The following is a 20,269-nucleotide window of genomic DNA, read 5'->3' on the forward strand; positions in this document are numbered from 1 at the left end:
GCTCCTTGCCATGCCCTGCTCTTTCATTCGGATTTTTTGTTATTGTTACATTTTGCTGCCACGTCAGCCCTTTTTGTTTGTTTAAGGAATAAATTAGTTTATTTTTAAAAATGATTTTGCGTTCAGGATTCGTCATGACAAATTTACAATTTATCAAAATACCACTATATTCCCACTTACTTTTTATAAATATTTTATATTTTAGACCTACACCTTAATATCATAAAACACCATAAAAACTAAGTGCAAACCCAATCAAATGTGAGGAACTAAAATACTTTAATGTCCTCATAATGATCTGTGTCCAGCATTTAGGTGTTGATCAAAAGTTGGTAATATTAACTGTCAAATCTAAACACAACACAGTGTTTTTTCAAAAATACATTTTCATTTAATCAATCAAACTATTACATGTATTACTCAGGAGACTGCTGAATATAAAACCCTGCCCCCTATTGGCCCCAGCTCCTCACACACCTGCAGAGGATCAAGCAGGGATAGAAAATAAATGAATATCAAATAAAGACTGCAGACGGCAAATGGATTCTAACCTAAAGTAAAAATCTCCTGCTTGATCAGAAATCTTTTTTATTCTTTTTTTTAATTAACTTTCATACTTCTCATCAAAAACAGGCAATATGAGAACCTTGAAATCTAAATTTGTGAAAAAGTGGATTGTACATCAGAAAACCATCAGAAGTAGAAATTAAATTGACAATGTAAAATGAGCTGTCTATTTTTGCTTTTGTTCGGATTTACTGAGAAGTCCATTAAGCAGGTCATTATAGATTGAACTCATCACTTCCTTCTGTATATCAGTTCATTTCAGAGTTAAATAAACCTTTAGAGTTAAAAGTTTCACATCTTTCTGTCCTGATCTTAACCTCTTTAACAGTCCCCTGCTGGGGTTGTGATCCCCTGCATCTGAAGTGTCATCGGGCAAAACATTGACCTCCCACTGCATACTATATGCTTTTTTTGCGTATGAGTGGGTATATAGAGTGTAAAATATACAATAGAAAGCAGTGTGTTTGTGTGTGTGAATGAGAAACTCTGTAAAGTGCTTTGCAGAACCTGGAGGGGTTAAAAATGTGTGGACCATCAACTGTGGTAACAGTGCTTGTTTTTTTTCCCCACTTCACTTTTCATTAATACATGCTGCTGGTCTGAAGTCGTGGGCAGAGCAGAGTTTGTTTCTATAACTTTATCTGTTCAATAAATGGAATGAAATGTTGTTAAACTTGCTTCATAGTATATCCCTCTTATCTCCACATTAGAAGATACGTTAGTTTGTGGGTTTGGTAAAGTACAGTTGCCTTTTTGTTTTTTGTTGTGATCATGTAGTGAAGTAAATGGCATCTTTAATGTGTTTGGATCAGAACTCACATCAGACCCTTGAAGCCTCTCCTGCAGCTGCAGAGGAACGCGTTGCCAATGGGCTTACACACTCCGCTGTTCTGACAGGGGTTGGGAACACATATGGTTATCTCCATTTCACAGCTCCCACCAGTGTACTGAGGATTACAGCTGCATGTGAACCCTGACAGACAGACAGACAGGAGGGGAAAAGGTGATCGGCCTCGTTAAAAATACAGTACGGTCAGTACATTATTTAAATACTTATCTGTGATAAATACACACACAGTAACACATATACTCACAAATGCACCAAATTGTAAAGTGTAAAAATACGACTGAAAGAACATTCGTATAAAGTGGAGTCCACCTGGACAGGTCACTAGTCCTTCACAGTGTCATGTATTTCAGTCTTTTGGGTTTTTTGGTTCTTTGTTTGGGGTTCTATCGTTTTTTTCTCATCTTGTTTTGGTTATTGGCTTTCTGTTTTCTTTTCACCGTTCACTTCCCCAGTAATTTTCCAGTCACGTCTGCCACGCCCACCTTACCTGTGTCTCGTCATGTTCTCAGCTGCAACCCATTATCATCTCTCCCTCTGTTCTTTAAAAGTCTCTGCTCATCTCTCGTCACTGGTTCATTCCTTTCGTTTTGTTCGTGTTTATTGTTACAACGTTCCATGCCTTGCACTTTGGATTTTGTTAATGTTTGTTTTGTGCTGCCACGCCAGCCTTTTGTTTTGTTTATATTTTAGGTTAATAAATTAGTTTCACTTTAAAAGATGAGTCTGCGTTCTGGGTTCGCCTCCGTCTCCCCCGCTATTGACACACAGGACCAACACAGGGACACGTGTTGGTGCCAACATTTACACTCACCTAACATGCATGTTGTTGGACTGTTGAAGGAAACCCAGAAAAAAACACACAGAAAGATCCAGGTGGGGACAAACCTGCGACCCTCTTGCTGTGAAGCAACATGCTTTAACCACCGCACCACCATATTTAACTTTATTTACTGGTACTTTCCACAAATAAAACACTGAGATCTCATCAATTCTCCAAAAACACTCAATTTATTATTGTTTTTATGCTAATTTCAATCTTTAGCTGGCTTTTTGCTACTTTATATTTTTAACTAGCCTTTTGACGCTTTTAGCTTCTAGCAAGTGCTTCGCTCCTGTTAGCTTTTAGCTAGATTTCTGCTTATTTTTAGCCTTAACAGCTCAGTTTCAGCAAATTTCAGTAGCCATTCAGCACTGAGCTTTCACCCTGTATTGTCACAGAAAATACAATTTCTTTAGTTAATAAATAAATTCTATATATTCCACAATAAAATAATAAGTTTAGAGGGAAAAGTAGAATACACAGTTGATAAGCTAATAACTAATCTGAGGGGTAAGATTAAAGTGGATCACTGCCACTTTAAAGCAACTCCAATCCCAAAATTTTTTTATTGACACTATTTCATAAAACATTTGCAGCTCTGTCAGTTTCACATTATATGGTTATTCCAGCAGAAATATGACATTCCTGCAGGAAGTGCGTCAGGCAGCTGCTGCTATTTGTGTTTGCAAAAAACTGTGGATTTCTACTTCAATGAGACAAGCATTTCTTAAAGGAATGCATATCGCCCGCTGCCTTGCATGCCAAAGTTTGAAACTAAACTCTTGCGATCAGTTAGCCCTCAGAGTATGTGGGGATCAGTCTCCGCTACTACCACACCAGATTTTAACTCAATGTCTATAAAATTGATTGAGTTATAGCCATTTTTGTGTTTGCTAAAGTTGATGAGCTGTGGTGGCCATTCTGAATGGGACTGAGTCCAAAAGTTAATCAATTGTAAATGTACATCCAGTGATAACTTTGTGAAGATTTGATTAAACTCTGTCCACTGGTTCATGAGATGTTTTGTTCACAGACAGACAAATGAACACACACAAACACAGGCAATTAGATGACTGCCTGCCTTTAATGGCAGTGAGAAATAAAAACTAATGGAGGTGTAAATGTTTATAATACGTTGTTTAAATGAACTGCTCTGTCATAGCTTTAGTAGAAAACACCTCACTTCAATCCATTTTTAGGATAGCAAGTGTGCTGAAGTCACATATACAGTTTGTTTTCTGTTTCTGTGACTAAGCTTAATTTAGTTGTGCAGTTCTACTAATTTATCCATCAGATTCAAATGCTCCTTAATCATTTATCATGAAGAAAGCAGAAAGCTGATGCTGATCATTCAATGAAGCAAAAAGCTCCTCAGTGTTAGATCTGACCTTTCACTGTGCTCAGGTGGAAGAATAGAAGCACTCGAACTACATGACATGTCAGCACTCTAACTAAATTCATTTTTTAATAAGAACATGCTCAGTATTCAACTCTTGTTTGATGTATTGAGCTGTTAGAGTGCAAAAAAAGGAAAAACTAAAAGGACTTCCACCTGTTTCCCAATTTTAAATTATACGCTTATTATTTTTAAACATCTGCTAAATATAAACGTGTAGTTCCTGTTACTTACCACCAGAGGGCAAACTGGTGCAGGTGGCCCCGTTGCGACATGGTTGATGCTGGCAGGCATCAGGGTAGAGAATGCAGCCAAGCTTGAGCTCTGTCAGTTCCACCACCTCTGCATACTGTGAGCGTTTGTTCTGCAGAGGAAGCTCTCTGTTGTTCAGCATGACTGAGTCCAGGCATCCTTGGAATCCCTCATGAACTCGGGGGTCCTTCTGGGAGGCTACGAGGCTGCGGGAGTTTGGAGGCTGCACCTGACAAGTGAGAGTTTACCAGAAATATAAATAAAACATGTTGATCTCGGTCTACAATAGGAAAGCTGATGTTTGAAAACAAGAACAAGAATATAATATCAGATTTTTCAGGACATGAAATGGAAACAAGAAGCATCAGGAGGGGAACTGATAACCAGATCAGCCTTTTACACATCTGACAAAGATGTGGCTAAAGACAGTATCTCACTGGACAACAACTAAAGGAGACCACAAAATTGTGAATAAAAAAATCACAAATTTTCACTTGGAATCACTAAATACTTAAAACATGTTTACATACTGTATGTTGTATGAGTGTCACATAAACCCTCTGCAAAAATTGGGCCAAATTTGCTGGAAGTATGCACAACTGTCACTCTGTCGTTGCACGACAACATTTTAATTTTTGACACGTGACTGCCACTTGATAGTTGTGAGAATGTGAAATGAGAAATCTGAACCATAAAATTATGGGGCCTTTCACAAGTTCAACAAACATTTAGTCATCAGTGGAGAAATGATATGGACTGCAGAGAAGAAGTGCAGAATCAGCTGGATGAGGACCAGGCTGACCTGCTGAAGGTTGTAGCAGATGTCAAAATACACTGTGTGCACCATTATTTGGCAAGTGAGTATTTTGACAATATCATCATTTTTATGCATATTTTTCATTTCCAAGCTATATAAACCTGAATGCTTATTGGACTGAGGAATATCAGGTGATGTGTATGTATGTATGTAATGTCAGTGGCTGTGGCTTCAGGAGACCAACACCTTTTATCTAGAATTTAGGACTTAGTACTTTGGATTTAGGCCTACTTGTGAAATGCAGTGAATGATAAAGTCTTATAGTAACACTGATGTTGGAAGAGCAAAACAAGTAAAAGGAACATGAAATTAGAATATAACCACCATATACTGATGAGAATCGATCTGCTGTATCAGAGCAGAGCAGATAAAATCTGTAAACGTTGCTTACCCTGTCTGCTAACCCTTCAATAGGAGAGATTTATAGTCTTTATTACTGATTAGCTCTTAAGAATGAATCATTTCGGTAAATAATATGTGAACAAACTAAATAATGTCAGAAAGTCTTGAAGCACTCTGCTTCTCCAGGACTGACCAGAGCTCCAAAGTAGATGGTTCTGTCTGGAGAGAAGGTCTGGATTAACAGTGGCGCATGACGCTGCTCCACGTAGCTGTTATCCAGAGCAAGGCTGCTGAAGTTACGGTTCAGCTCCAGAGCCACGGTGTGCCAGTTTCCATCGTTGATGCGGCGACCGGCGGGGCCCAGCATGTCGGGGGTGTCACTGGCCCCCCCAGAGCCGTGTCCACACGACTGCTGGAACCACAACTTCCCCTCCTCCAACTGCAAAAACACGAAACCAAACTTTAATCACTTCATCTATCTATGTGTCATCCATTCAGTCATCCATCATCCATTTATCAGTTCATGAATCAATCCATCCATCTGTCATCCATTCATCAAGTGAAGTCAAGTTATTCATTAAGCACATAGAAAAACAACGGGTCATAACCAAAGTGCTGTGCAATAATAATTATATAAAAGACTGCAGGCCATTGATTGGCCAGAGAGCAACATCAATCATGAGAGTGTCTCCTTTACAAGAAATCCATACTTTTTAAAACTTTGCTGCTGCAGCATCTGGTTTTGTTATTTACTTTGGAAAATATATATACAATATATCCATTGAAATGGCAGCACGTTGACCGACACTGTGGTACTATGAGGAGGTGCAGATGGTTCTGTGCTTGTTGACTGACAACAGATTTCAGACAGGGACCAAATGGACTCAGTTTACCGGCTCCGACTGGCGGAGGAAAGGAGGCTTCGACTCGGCCACATCATTGTTGAAACCGTGGCAAAAAATGGTGAGTGTTTTGTGACTTTATTTTACTTTTATTTACCTGTTGGTGGTAAGTTTTGGGTGGCAGTGCTACAATCACCCACCCAAATCGAGGCAGCAAAAAGATGTATGGAGAATCACATAGGCCGTGTAGAACCGAGTAGAGCTGATTGGGCAAAGCAAGCTGTGCTGAGACGGGACAATAAAAAATTGGCTTTCAGCACTGGTACTAAGCAAGATGTTTTCCAAAACACTGGCACCGTTACAATCAAGCAGAGGGTGTGGTCGCTACATTGGAGGGCGAAGTTGGAAGTTGGCTGGTTGTGAGCAGCATCGGACAGGATGGGGAGGTGTGGTGGCTGACATGGTGGGAGATGGCCCATCAGAGGGTCTGGTGCTAAATCTGCTGAAGAACAGATGCAGGTGGTTGGCTCTGTCCAGACTGTCCTGCTGTTGATGATCTTTGGAGTTGAGGCTTTGACTCTCCTCATCCCCGCCCCACAAATCTCTAATGTTGTTTTCCTGAAGTTTTACCTCCACTTTCTGTCTGTATGAAGCTCTACACATCCTCAGTCCTGCCTTTAATTCTTGTTGTATTCTCCTTAAAGCTGCTGTAGGCAATCTGTTTAAAATACTTTTTTAAAATCATGGTTGTTAACTGCATCTACACGTCATGATAGGTAATATTAAATTGGAGTGACTAAAAAGGAGGAAAAACAAAAATCCTATTTCAGTCACAGTTGGCTAAAAGCCTTATCCAGCACTGTGTTTTGTGCCAAATTTAATGATTGAACAGTTAAAATGTCTGTCTTTATGTGCCCGTCCTCTGTGTACACTCTTATTGTGCATTCATCACACGTACTTTAGATTGTGAAGAGCTGAGAGGCTCTAGCAGAATATGCAAAGGTGGCACACAAAGAGCAGCAGTAGCCTGTTTCTGCTCCTTCAGCTTCAAGCACAACTACCAGAGGCAGAAAAAGAATGACACCGTTTGATTTGGCAGAAAAAAAAAAAAAAAAACACCCAACAACTTTTGGACAGAGAAAGAAACCCAAAAAGATTCAACATCAAGATAGCTTTTCCAAGATGGCGACAACTCGGAGAATCACAGGGACAGAAAACTAAGACTATGGTTGCGTTTGTTTCTGGACAGGTAATGTTTGTTTTACTTTCTAAGTTATATGATAAGAGCTGTATATTAGCTACATGATTGTTTTATGGCAACTAGTCAACAGCGCTCTTGTCCAGCTAAGTGTTACGGTTCACAGATCTTAGAGGCGTGGCTTTGGAAGGAGCTCCGAGGTGAGGCAGTGGGAGGTGTTGGTCTGTTCAGATTGAAAACATACCTTTCCCTTTCATTTACCAATACACTGCACACTGCAGCTTTAATTCATCCTTGCTGCCAGACCAGTAGGCCCTCTTCTTCTTTTGATTCAAAAGGAGAGTCAGGTCACTGGTGATCCTCGGCTTGTTGTTGGGGAAACAGTGAACAGTCCTGGTCGGAATAGTGGTGTGCTGACAGAAGTTAATGTAGTTATTCAGTCTGTTATCGTACTGAAGAGATCTCCTTGTGGCATGCAGAGAACATCCCAGAACCTCAGTGGTCTTCCGACTACACCTCCATACAAACTAAGTGAGGACAAGCAGCCTCTGAACTGCTGTGACACACCCAGGTGTTAACCTGGTCCATCCATCCATCCATCCATCCATCCATCCATCCATCCATCCATCCATCCACTTGCAACTAACAGCACAATTTTCAACAAATTTAACTATAATATCAGACTGATACTACATCAGTATAACTCTAAAAGCAAAGGATCAGAGGCTGCACGCTGAGCTAACAAGGACTGCATTTAAACTAAAACTTGTAAAGAAACACAAATATAATTAATGCAAGGTCCTGGATGTTCCAGAAGTCACGCAAAAAAGAAAGCTGATATTTCAGGCCGTAGCCTCAAATGTTTTCTGAATAACCCTGAAAGACAGAAGAGATTAAATAATTCCATTCTGTTTAAACCATGAATTAAACGTTTAAGTACTGTTTTCCTAAAAACACAAACATGGTTTGTTATGCTTTTTCTGTAATTTATACAAATTTACACCTGCACTGTGTAGAGTCTGAGCCTGATGGGTAGTTTATGCACTGAAGAAGTTTCTCCTTTTGATGCAGAAAGACTCTATTCAGCTATCAGTAAAGATAAACAAAACATGTTCACGCATATTACTACACATCACCAAGGCTATATCCATCCATCCACTGCCTGATATGCATATTTTACACACTATGACCGAGCCATTACTCACACGCACAGAGCAGGTAATTGTTGTCACAGCGTGTAAGCACCTTCTGTTTTTAACAAGTGTTTATTTATCATGAAGATTTGTTACAAAGATAAGCATCTTATTGATGTGGTATATAACAATGCACAGCTGGATCCTGGGCAGGGTGTGTGGAACTGTGAAATAGCAAAGGTTTTGTTCACTTTTGATACAAAACATCAACCGCTGCGTATCAGGAGGGGCCATAATTTTAGGGAACAGACTGTGCAGCACCTGTCGACCTACCTTTAGAATGATGCAGCGCTCTGTGTGCATGTACATGATGATTCCTCGGCTCTGCAGGGTTCTGATCCTCAGGGTAAGTTTCAGCTCCATCTGCAGCTGGTCAGACAGTCTGTACTTGATGTAGCTGTTACCTGAGAAACTCAGAGACGAATGTCCTGCACCCATAACAATGCACAGTGTTAGTCTCTACAGTTCTCTGCATGTGTCATGGAAATACATTTCTTTTGGTTAAAAGAAGTGACTTCATGTTTCCTTCCATACAGGCCACTGAGTGTTTTTTCTTTTTCTTTCTGAAATACACACCTGCGCACTCTCCCAGCTTGCCCCGTGGACACTGGCAGGCGTAACGCCCTCTGGTGGCTTCTACTGAAACACACTGCATGTCTGGTGGACACAGTTGTTCTTCACACTGTTCTAACACAACGGCACAGCTGGCATCTGCACACACACACACACACACACACACAGAAAAAACTGCCATCACTTAACATGACCAATAACTGGAAACAAATGGGGGGGGGGTTTGCTAATGTTGCTTAGCTGTGGCAGCCATCTTGAATTAGGTTAACTCCAAAAGTTAAGCAGTTGTAGATGTACATCCAATGATTACTTTCTAGGAGTTTCAAAAACTTCTGTCCATTGGTTTTTGAGATACTTTGCTATCAGACAGACAAATGTATGAACTAAATAAATAAATAAAAATTCGCTTTTCGACCAGTGTTGAGTATGAAGGATCTGAGTTCATATTTTTGTGAACTTTAAACTAAACAAGTTTTGTTTTTCCATGAGGAACCTGAACCCAAAACAGCAACTTTGAACACCGTTCTGTTAAACTGAACAGCTGCTGGAGCTTGAAAGATGTTTTAGGACAAATCTTTTAGGACAGATCTGCTTCATGCAGAAAAAAGATATTTCTCCTGGGGGACAGACAGGTGTTTGCTGGTGGACAGACAAGTGTCAACTGGAGGACAGACAGGTGTCTGCTGCTCTGTGGGCACCGTCAGGCTGTCTTCATGTCTTTGTGAGGACCATGGATAATGTCACCACAGTCATAACTCCACCATAAAAACCTGAAGGCCCAGGCTTTAGGGCTGAAGCAGCAGCTGTGAACACCTGGTTCTAAAGCCTGAAACACCACAGAGACTGTGTGGTTGATGTCTGTGAGTGGGAGCTTTGTCAGCTGATGTTGGGTTTAACCCAATCAGGATTTTTTCAGGTGTGCATCAGTTGCTCTGAGACTGACTGTGATTTGGTCAGATAAAAATCCAGTTTATTTGAGGACAGATGGTGGGAGAGAAGCAGTCAGATGGAAACAGGCCAGCACGGCAAGACATTTATCATGTAGTAGTTAAACAGAAGCCTTTAAGCACATATTCATAATTTCAGTTTCTTTTTTGTCAAAATGGTCATTTAAGTTATCCACAACCAATATTTCAGATGTTTTAAACATAATTATTCCCACCTACTGGGATTTTAGCTCCAGATATCCTCTACATTCTTTAGGAAAACTTGTGAAAAGTTTTCTTACTTTTCATAAGAAACTCACATTTCAGATATTTACAATCCTTTTAGAGTTATAAACTTTGTTTTAAAAGTCTTAAATGAAAAATGATACCAGAAATCAATCAGAAATTTCTGAATATCTTTAAAAAAAAACTTTTTACAGAGTAAAATGCCATTATACACAACTAGTTTAAAAGCAGTTTTATACAATAGTAATTGGAATAATAATTCAATTCAATTCAATTCAATTCAAAAATACTTCATTAATCCCAAAGGGAAATTAAATGTTGACGTAGCTCATTTAAACCAAGGAGTTATTATAGATGGTGATGGCTGTAATATTGATATTTAAAAATGTTATTAGAGATAGGAGTGTGATGTGATTATACTGATTATACTGCTATGACACAATCAATATACTGACTGACATATGTCATCTACCAAAACCGAATCACTGTTTTAGAAAACTTTATCTTGTAAAAATCTGAACCAGTTCATCTTGTATCTGTGAATTTAGTTCAGAGGTTTTAGGCGGTGAACTATAAACTTGAATTAATTCCGTTTTAATCTGAACTTTGAACTAGTTCCAGTGAGGGGGGAACTTGCACAACACTGCTTTCGACAGCGGGTGACAGAAAGCTTTATCATTTCAAAATAAGGAAATATTTACATATATGGCAGTCTTTTCAAATGTCCTAATCACCTGAAAATGATGAAGTATTTACATAATTCTTGAAAGCACAAGGTTTCAAGAAACCAAGGGTCATAGGAGGCTAGAGTCGATCCCATCTGTTACCAGGCAGGAGGCGAGGTACACTCTGAGCAGGATGATTCATGCTTTTTATTATCACAAATGTCTCCTCGCAATAATTCTAATCCCTTTAATAAGCTTTGATAAGAAAACTGCGACATTTACTTTTTTATTAACTTATTGTACTGATAAAACAAATGTATTTTTGGCAGGCTATGACATTATTACAAAAATGTTTCAGCGCTATTAACAAATAATTATGCTTTGTAACCCTAAATTTGTTGCCTTCAGTTTTTTGCCCCTTATGACCTTGTGGCATAGATTTCAGTGTGACTATATTACCATAAGTATCAAGTGTTACTGCCAAGTAATTCAAGTTCCATGTATACAGTATTTTTTATTTGTCATTTCATCTTTAAATAAAGGCCTAGCACCACTTAAAGGAATGCATATCACCCACCGCCTTTCATGCCAGAGTCTTAAACTAAGCTCATCTATGTTAAGAAAAGTAGCCATTTTGGTCAAACCTTGGAAACAACATTGTGCATAATCTTACACAAATCCACAAGATTTTGCAAAATGCATGAGCGCTCAGAGTGTGTTCTGAATTATTCCAAGCTTTGAGCTCAATATCTGTAAATGTGACTGAGTTTATAGCCATTTTTGCCAAAGTTGCTTAGCTGCTAAGGCCATCTTGAATCAAGTTCACTACAAAGTTATTCAGATGTGGATTTATCCCCAATGATTACTTTCTGAGAGTTTCAGTAAATCAATCCAGTGGTTCACAAGACATTTTGCTAACAGATAGGTGCAGTTGACTCCAATAGCTAATGGCAAAGTTTTAAACAAAGACCTTATAAGATCAATTAAAATTCAGAGAATAAGTTGGGGATGACTCTCCGTTTTATTCGAATCCGTCAAGTGGTTCATAAGATATTATGCTAAGAAACTGACAGACAGACAAACACGGACAAAAATATTATTGCCTGCCTTTCGCCTTTCAGTGGTGGGTGATTTTTTATATATATATATATATATATAGACAAACTATGGAGAGTTCCTGTAACTCTCCATAGTTTGTTAGTTGCACATTTTGGTTGTCCAGTCTTGTCTTCCAGATGGCAGGAGGTTAAGTTTCTTTTATGATTCTTTTCTGAGGGGTGGGAACTTTTAACATCCGTTAGCTTTTTTCTTGCAATCTCTTCTTGAAAATAGTAATAAAGAGAGAAGAGACACCTTGAGTCTCTCAGGCATTCTGATCACATGTTGCAGAGCTTTTCTGCAGTCATCAAGATGTGATGCATCTTGACAGGATCTTCTAAGTAGTGCCCTGAGAAAAGATGGTAACAATGGAGGTAGGAATTCTTTACATGCTGCAGCCTCCCGAGGGAGTGAATTATCTGTTGGGTTTCTTTGGTCAGATGTGTGGTATTGAAGCTCTAAGACTCTTCAGGGATGCAGACCCTCCAAAACCTGGTGTTGCTGACCTTCTTCAAAGGTGAACCACTAATGTGTGGGAAGAAATGATCAGCTTAAAGTCTTTAATTTTGTTGACATTCAGGAACAGAATGTTTTCCCCACAGCAGCTCACTAACTATTCCACTTCAGCTCTGTAAGATGTTTCAGCAATGTTGCTGATGAGTCCCACCTCTGTTTCATCATTAGCTATCCCTAATGAGTGAAATTGTGATGATTTTAGTAGAACAGTCATGTGTCAGCAAAGTAAAAAACAAAGAACTGAGGACACATCCCTGAGGGTCTTCTGTGCTCAGTATGTGCTGTCTTACTGCCAACACACACTGCCTGTTTTCCCCCTGACGGGAAGACCTCCAGAAAACCTCCAGTGGGATGATTTCTGTCCGATCAGAGAGAGTTTCACAGTAAGCTGCTGTGGAATGATCATATTTAAGATGAAGAGCTGATAAGACATGTGTGATTGCATCATCTGTGGACCGGTTAGTACGATAAGAGAACTGAAGGAGTCCAGAAAAGGTGGGAGGCTGGTTTTAATGTGACTCATGACTAATTGTTCAGAGCGCTTCATTATGACAGAGGTCAGAGGTCAGAGCCACAGTGAGGCAGGTCACAGTTGTTTTCTTGGGCACACGGATGATGGTGACAGATTTAAATGGATAGTCCAGTCCTTTTTGAAGTGATGTTTTGTCAAATCATTATCAATAGTACCTCATCAGCTGTGGCATCAGTCATAGAGCACAGAGTATAGAGAAAGTGGGAAAAGCCTTAGTCCAGGCTAGGCTAATGGCTAGCCAAACGAGGCCGCAATGTGTATCGTTTTTCAGGCTTACAAAACAACCTTCTCAAAAACGACACACCAATGTGAAAAGATACTACATTAGCTAATATTAAACCGTGACACTTTTGCATGATACTGTTTGCTGCTGCTTTCTGAAATGACTGATCTCACAGCTGATAAGGTAATAACTATTAATAACTTCACGTGTAATGACGAGACAAAGCCTTTAAACTGTGATGGCACAATAGTCTGTTGGAGGGAGATGTTAAAGATGTCTGTAAAAAATAAATAAAATAATAACATTAGCTTATTCGGCAGCACAGTCTTTCAACACAACCTTGATCCTGCAGCTTTGTGTGAATTGACTTTGCTCAGTGTCCTTCTTACTCCAGATGCACACAATCACCATCATGGATGGGGGTAGGAGTTCTTTCCTGGTGTCTTTTTTAAAGCTTCAAACCTTTCAAAAATTTATGAAGCCTATCTGGGACGAAGGCATCTGTGACCTTCGTTTGTTATGTTACTTTATCGTCTGTTACAGCCTGAAACCCCTGCCAAATGCATCTTGTGTCCTTACAGTCACAGAATTCGTCCTTGATTTATGTTTGTAAGAGTATCAGTATGTGTACAGTTCTGTATGCTGGAAAAAGTACATCAGAAATATGGTTTGACTATCCAAAGCGTGATCAAGCAGCTGCTTTGTAACACTCTCTATCAGGGGTGGCCAACTCTGGTCTTTAAGGGCCACTGTCCTGCAGGTTTTACTTGTTTCTCTGCTCCAACACACCTGATTTGAATCAATGGGTGATTAACAGGTTTCTGCAGAACACAAAGAGGTCATTTAACCACTGAATTCTCAGCATTTTATAATCATATGATCCACCAGCTGTAAACTAGGAATATAACAGTTTGTGTATTGATACCATGCATTTTGGTACAGGTCTGTTAGTTTGGTACCCATTCATATGGATGTTCTTTGAACAAATCATATAGTCAGTATTGGAACTGCACTAGTACCATATCTTAGGCATTATAGTTTGTGACAGCATCGGTTATGATTGTCATATTATGCTTTTCTTGTTATAAAGCACTTTTTGCCAAACAACTTAAACAACAAAGTTTATTGCTTGCTTTTCTTTTTTTTCCTTTTTCTGTTTTCTTGCTGTCTCCTGTACTTCTTCCAGAGCTTTTCATATACTTCATACTGAGTCCCGTGGTTGGTCTGGCGGTGCTGTCTTTCACTATAACAGTTTTCCCACACCTGGAAGATTGGGCTGGTTTGAGAGATGACCACCCTCTTAAAGCCACTACAAGATCTGGTAGCCTGTTAGTGTGTTGGTCCGACTCTCGTTCTTCTTGTTCATTGGTATCTTGTTCACCTTCCTTCTATTGCACTGAAGCATTCTGGAGCCTGAATACAACTTATGAAGCCTCCTCCTTCTTCTCTTTCTTCTTTTTTGAAGTTTTTTGGTACCCTTTAAGTTGCAGTGCGGTGTCCCTCTGATTTACACTCACAACCTTTGATGGTGATGAGGTGGGCTGAAGAGTGCAGGAAGGTATCCACAAGCGATTTGTTTAATGAAAACAAAACAAAACTTGTAGATGTAACAAAAATACCATGACTTAAATAGGAACGAGACAGGACACAAGTTGCAGGGACTAACAAATGAGGATCTGACAAAGGCTGAGTAAAAAAAAGCAGCTTATTTTACATCTGCTGACAGGGTTGATTATTGAATTAGATTACAAATAGCTAAGAGGTGTGTGTGTAACAGGCATTACAGGCTGAAGGAAACAATGAGCAGGAAATCTGAAAAATACTGGCAGAAATTCACACTGAAACATAATGATAAACAAGAACGTGAAGAAAGCTAACAGGAAAAGAAAATACAAACCTTTCCTGCTAATTTATATTTATAACAATTTCAAGTTTGATACTATTGCTGGCATATAATCAGAGGACTGGATGAGAAAGAAAGGCTTTGAGTTTTTGCACATTTCACTTACCATTGCATGTACAACGTGAGGTCCGGTGGAAGCGAGGTGAGACAAAACTGACACGAGGAGTGCTGTATGTGGCCAGGTTGTGGGAATCCAGGATGATACTTTGTTCACACTGAGCCCCTCGACACTCCAGCCCTGAACAGTTCTTATCCAGGATGGCAGAAACTCGGAGCACTTCTTCCAGCTTTCGCCGTGATGTGCTGAGTTTCTGAGTGAGGTAAGCAGCCTTGTAGAACCCGCCCCCTGCTGTTTCCACAGAGACCAGCAGGTCCAGTTGTTGCGTCCCGCCAACGGGCTGAAGACTGAGCAGGTGCAGCGTGTCGTGTTGTTGTGACATGGCCACCTGCTGCATCACTTTCAGTACACTCTTCAGGTATAAGGCCACAAAGTCCTGTGGAGCTACGCTCTCAAAGCGCACTGTCACTGCATCCCGAAGCATCTCAAGTGTTGCCTGCTCCACGTGCACACTAATGGGAACAGGCACAACGAAGCGACCATCGCTAACACTAGCGTTGAGAAAGTATTCCCCAGCATCCAGCCCTCCGAGAGCAATGATCTTTCCATCATGGGGGCTAATCTTAAACAGACTGCGATGGGTTGGAGGGGCATGTCCAAACGTCAGCGCATCGTATGGGTCAGCATCAGTGGCATGGAGCTGACCAATCACACCCCCAGGAAACTCATCCTCCATAGTGACTATATGAATTTCCAGGGGCAAGGCAACGGGTCGATGGAGGCTCTCCTCGATTACTCTGACTGTCAGAACAGACGAGGAAGACAAAGGGGGCTTCCCAGAGTCGGACACCTGTAGAGGTAAATCATAGAAAAACAGAAACAGAAACAATACAAAACATGAAAAAAATAACCCTTGAAAACAGAAAAACAAAGAACCAAGAACCAAAGGCAAAAGCAAACCCAAAAATACTTGAATTCATGAGTGAAGTGAAACTGACGCTGGCCTTCAGGTTACAAAACTGTATTTACATGAACCACTGTGAAATCTCTGCGACTGGACTAGGTATTAAAATTAAAAACATCACACTGCTATTCATTTTTACTGTCTTCTGCCTAAAGCAGAAGTGAGTCTAACTGTCATCGAAGCATTTCCTTTTTCTGTAAAAAAGGTGTATTCCCCTCCTGGTTGCATAGCTGGTGTGACTCATGAAAAGCAGCAGCAGCAGCTTCTGTGCTGTAACGGTCTCTTACCTGTATATGAAGAGCGTACTCAGTTGCTATGTCCCTCCTGAACACGTGATTGGCCACAAGTGTTCCGTCTTTCTCCAGCACAAACTCGCCCCCCTCGTTTCCAGACAGGATGCTGAAGTGAAAGGGGGGGCCGTTACGAGAGGAGTCCTGATCGATGACCGACAGCTGCAAGATGCTGGTGCCAATCGGCTTGTTTTCCTGAGCAGGGGAGTTGGAAGGTGGAAGTAAATTATGGTTATGAGACAAAGCAACAGCACAGTTCAAAGACAGATGCAGCTTCAGTGTTTTATCTAATGCAATAAAAAGGGAAAACTATGACATAAACTCTGCCTCTTAGTGTCTGCTGCAGCACTTTGTCATAAACTAAAAACCCCATTTGTCTGGATTTTTATTTTGTATTTTTTTTTTGTTTTTCTCGTGTCTTATCATAGCCCACATCTGTTTGTACACCTGTGGACCATTTCATCAAACATCAGCAGATATCTATAATCCATCCCACCTCTGATTGAATGTTGTTTTAGCAGCCTGGCTCTATCTGAATACATTTCCTGCTCTCAGCTAACGTCACTCTCCTTTTCCAGACACAAGTTTTTTCCACCAAAATCAGAGTGGAGGGATGAGCTTTTTACACTTGTGTGCAGCTGGTGGTACAAGGAGAATAAATCATGTCTGTCCTTCTGTATCAAGGTGCTTCAGAGAGCAGAAGTAGGTTCTTAAAGAATTTGAGTTGCATTTATACATTTGTGCTGATCAGAACTGAGGTGTACAAAAAAATGCAACATTTGCAGTTTCATTTGAGGCTGGACTGAATATCAGCTGAACACATTACAGACTGGGTACACTGAAGAATACAGTAGTTTCAGAGTTTTTGGTCTAATTTAAACGGGACTAAGGTTTCCAGTTTGAGCCTGTTTACCATGCCTCACCTGTTCATCTGCAAGACAGGCTCAAAGGTTCAATTGTTGATGTACATCCGTCTTAAAAAAGATGAATGCTCAAAGAAATTAAAAGCATGTCTCCTGTCATCATGTTGCCCCTCATTTTTCTATCGGTTTACACAGATGTAAAGAAAAGGTCACTTGCAGGTGTGCAGATCATGAGGAAGACCGTAAGTGAAACGTCTTCAAAATATATTAAATCTGAATCAGCTTTGTGTTTGAAATATTTAACTGTTTTTCATTTAAATCTGATCTTATTTTGTTTACTATAGCACTGCAGCCTGTCCCGGCATTACTGATGGTGGGGTGTGGGTTTACATCTTTGTGTTCAGTCAGTAAAACTAAGTGCACCGTTTTGGCTCAATGCTTTGACAAATGTGTTCTTTTTATTTGTCCTTAAATGGCGATGATTTGTTGCACTCGTGATGACCATCGTCAGCAACAGTTCCATATGTTTCACTTGTTAAGATTTTGTTCTGTCCACCGTTGATTTTAGGTGTGAACATAAACACGGAGCTGCTGCAGTCTGCAAAAGTCCCTCCACCTCGCACAGAAAGTTGTATGAAAAATTCTCCTGTATCTAAGTCATAGTTCACTGAGATAAAGATTAGTCTATACATGAGAATAAAAGGAGAACGAGGCTGCTGAGGGGCAGATTTTTGTACTCCTCCACTGCAGCTGAAATGACTTTACCAAACAATCTTTTCTGAACTGTTAGCATTTTCTTGCAGTCCTGAGCTGAACTGAACTGAACTGAACTGAACTGATTGGAACCAAAGTGAACTGAAATGATTTTAACTAAACTGATTCCTTCTGTTCACCTGTATGACAGCAGCAAGGTTGGTGGGGGTGAAGGTGGGGGGGTTGTCATTGATGTCAGAGATTTCAATGTTGACCAGTGTGGTGGAGGACATCGGTGGAGTTCCAGTGTCCAGTGCTCTGATGGCCAGCGAGTAGCTGGGAACCTGAAAAAGTCAAAAATGAAAGATTTCACAAACATGCAGAAAAAATAAACAATTCTGGCTGTGATATTGGTGTTTTTTAAAATTTTGAACACAGATCTTGCGTAATCGCTTAGCAGGAGTATGTGTTGCGAATGGCTCTCAGCTCATACCACACCAAATCTTTGCTCAGTGGCTGTAAAACTGACCAAGTTTCAACTCATTTTGTGTTTGCTAAGTTTGCTTAGATGTAGAGGAAACCTTGAATTGGGTTGACTTCAAAAAGGTAATCAGTTGTTGATGTACATCTAATGGTTACTTTCTAAGTTAAGTTTCATTAAAATCTGTCCAATGGTTCATGAGATATTTTGCAAACACAACAGGCAAACAAACACATGCGCACAAACATTATCACCAGCCTCTTGATGGCGGGCAATAATAAATATTTTTCAGAAAATGTGAATGCTCCTTAAGAAACACAATTATTTCACAGAACAAGTATCAACTAAACTTTATAAAAAAGCATTACTGCTGTTGTCTTTCATAGTAAATATTAACCCAGTAATGCAGCAAAAAGATTTATGTTTCTGTCCTTTTTATTAAACCTAACTACTCTCATCATTTACATACAATCTGTTCATTCCAGTTATAATACAATCAGATTCAGTAGATTATAAAATGCCATTTGGTAAGTAAGTAGTTAGTCAATTTAAAGAAACAATCAGATTGCTTCAAATCTGTACTTTGATTCAATTTCCCCACCCTGTGCAAGCACGAGGCGGAGGCACCCTGTGGACTGCCTGCGTCGTGTTGAGGTCCTCCTGGGGTCAGCCAGATCCCCTGAGCTTTCCTCCGCTAGGATGTCAACTCTGACCCACTGTTGATCTGCCAGGTCCAGTTCCAACAGATGTGAGCTAACTTTCGTTCTGCACTGAATCACTGCTTGTGTCCAGGCCTGAGGGGGGGACCAGCAGTGTGCCTGTAATGCCCACTCTGTTATCCATCTGATCTGATATTGTAATCATTGTAATACAGTCATATAAGTTTTCAACACATGCAGTTTGATTTCAGTTCCATCAAGGTGTCTGCTTTTTGTGGTAATGCTGAAAGCCCTGTCACTGTACAACAACAAACTGTGCCCTCAGATATGTCCTGTTACAGATAGAATGGCATATGACTTTACATAATGTGAAAGCAGCTTGGTGACATTAATTCCAGCTTACTCAATGGAGATAATGTCCTCCATTGTCCTCTGTGGGACACTTGGCAATTTTTTAGGATCTGTTTCCTTGTAAGAACTCTTATTCCCTAGCTACTTAACCTCAAGGCTTCTACCAGTATCAGTGGTTTGACAGATTACCTCATGTTTATTGTCACTTTCATTCACAGATGAAAGTGTATCCTGCTCAAACTACTGAACAATAGTTGCTTGCAAAGTGCTAAATTAGCTGCTTTTACATGTACAACAGTACGACTTTTGTTCAGATTTTTAAGATTCATAGAGTTGAGTGAGTCTCTGCTCAGTTTGTGGCTCACCTCCAACCCAATGAACAAGCCACCATGGGGCCCTTTTAGACTCTCAGCGAATGCCTGGCTTTTCCCACCATTTCACATGAAAGACACTTGAAAGACATCATATGATCACTGACCATCAGCCTTTTACCCCTTTTGGAAAACAGAGTACATTATTTTGGGGTGACTTAGATTTGCTAACATTTTGCAAATGATGTTCAGTTTGTTGCCAACAGTTGCAGCCCAGTGAGAAACTGGTTTTCCCAGCCCTTGTCTACTATCCATTATTTAGAGCTCTAAATTGGCTACAATCCTTGACACCAGTGAACCCATGGTACCTCTGTGTCTCTGTCTCTAAAAAACTACCATTGTATTTTGAACGTGAGCTGACAAATAAGAAGTTCGACATGGTGCACTTCTAATCAGGGATGAAATACAGTAAGCCTTATTAATTGAAGAACCAACTTACAGGTGCTGGTCATAAAATTAGAATATCATGAAAAAGTAGATTGATTTCAGTAATTCCATTTAAAAAGTGAAACTTGTATATTATATTCATACATTACATACAAACTCATATATTTCAAATGTTTATTTCATTTAATTTTGA

At 39.9% G+C, this 20,269-nt stretch overlaps 1 protein-coding gene across 5 annotated transcripts in view; it reads right to left on the reverse strand.

Moving 5' to 3' along the window:
• fat3a (FAT atypical cadherin 3a) overlaps nucleotides 1–20,269 on the reverse strand; it is a 131,613-nt gene that overhangs the window by 20,040 nt on the left and 91,304 nt on the right. For all 5 annotated transcript variants that reach the window (XM_017432164.3, XM_017432162.3, XM_017432163.3 and 2 more), the window contains 8 exons: nucleotides 18,028–18,171; nucleotides 16,269–16,466; nucleotides 15,066–15,867; nucleotides 8,854–8,988; nucleotides 8,551–8,705; nucleotides 5,238–5,483; nucleotides 3,868–4,114; nucleotides 1,387–1,540 (listed from right to left, as the gene is read on the reverse strand). In XM_017432164.3, coding sequence (XP_017287653.1) covers nucleotides 1,387–1,540; nucleotides 3,868–4,114; nucleotides 5,238–5,483; nucleotides 8,551–8,705; nucleotides 8,854–8,988; nucleotides 15,066–15,867; nucleotides 16,269–16,466; nucleotides 18,028–18,171 — 2,081 coding nt within the window. The remainder of the gene's footprint in view (nucleotides 1–1,386; nucleotides 1,541–3,867; nucleotides 4,115–5,237; nucleotides 5,484–8,550; nucleotides 8,706–8,853; nucleotides 8,989–15,065; nucleotides 15,868–16,268; nucleotides 16,467–18,027; nucleotides 18,172–20,269) is intronic.

Source organism: Kryptolebias marmoratus, linkage group LG2 (assembly GCF_001649575.2).
Source record: "Kryptolebias marmoratus isolate JLee-2015 linkage group LG2, ASM164957v2, whole genome shotgun sequence".
NCBI lineage: Eukaryota > Metazoa > Chordata > Actinopteri > Cyprinodontiformes > Rivulidae > Kryptolebias > Kryptolebias marmoratus.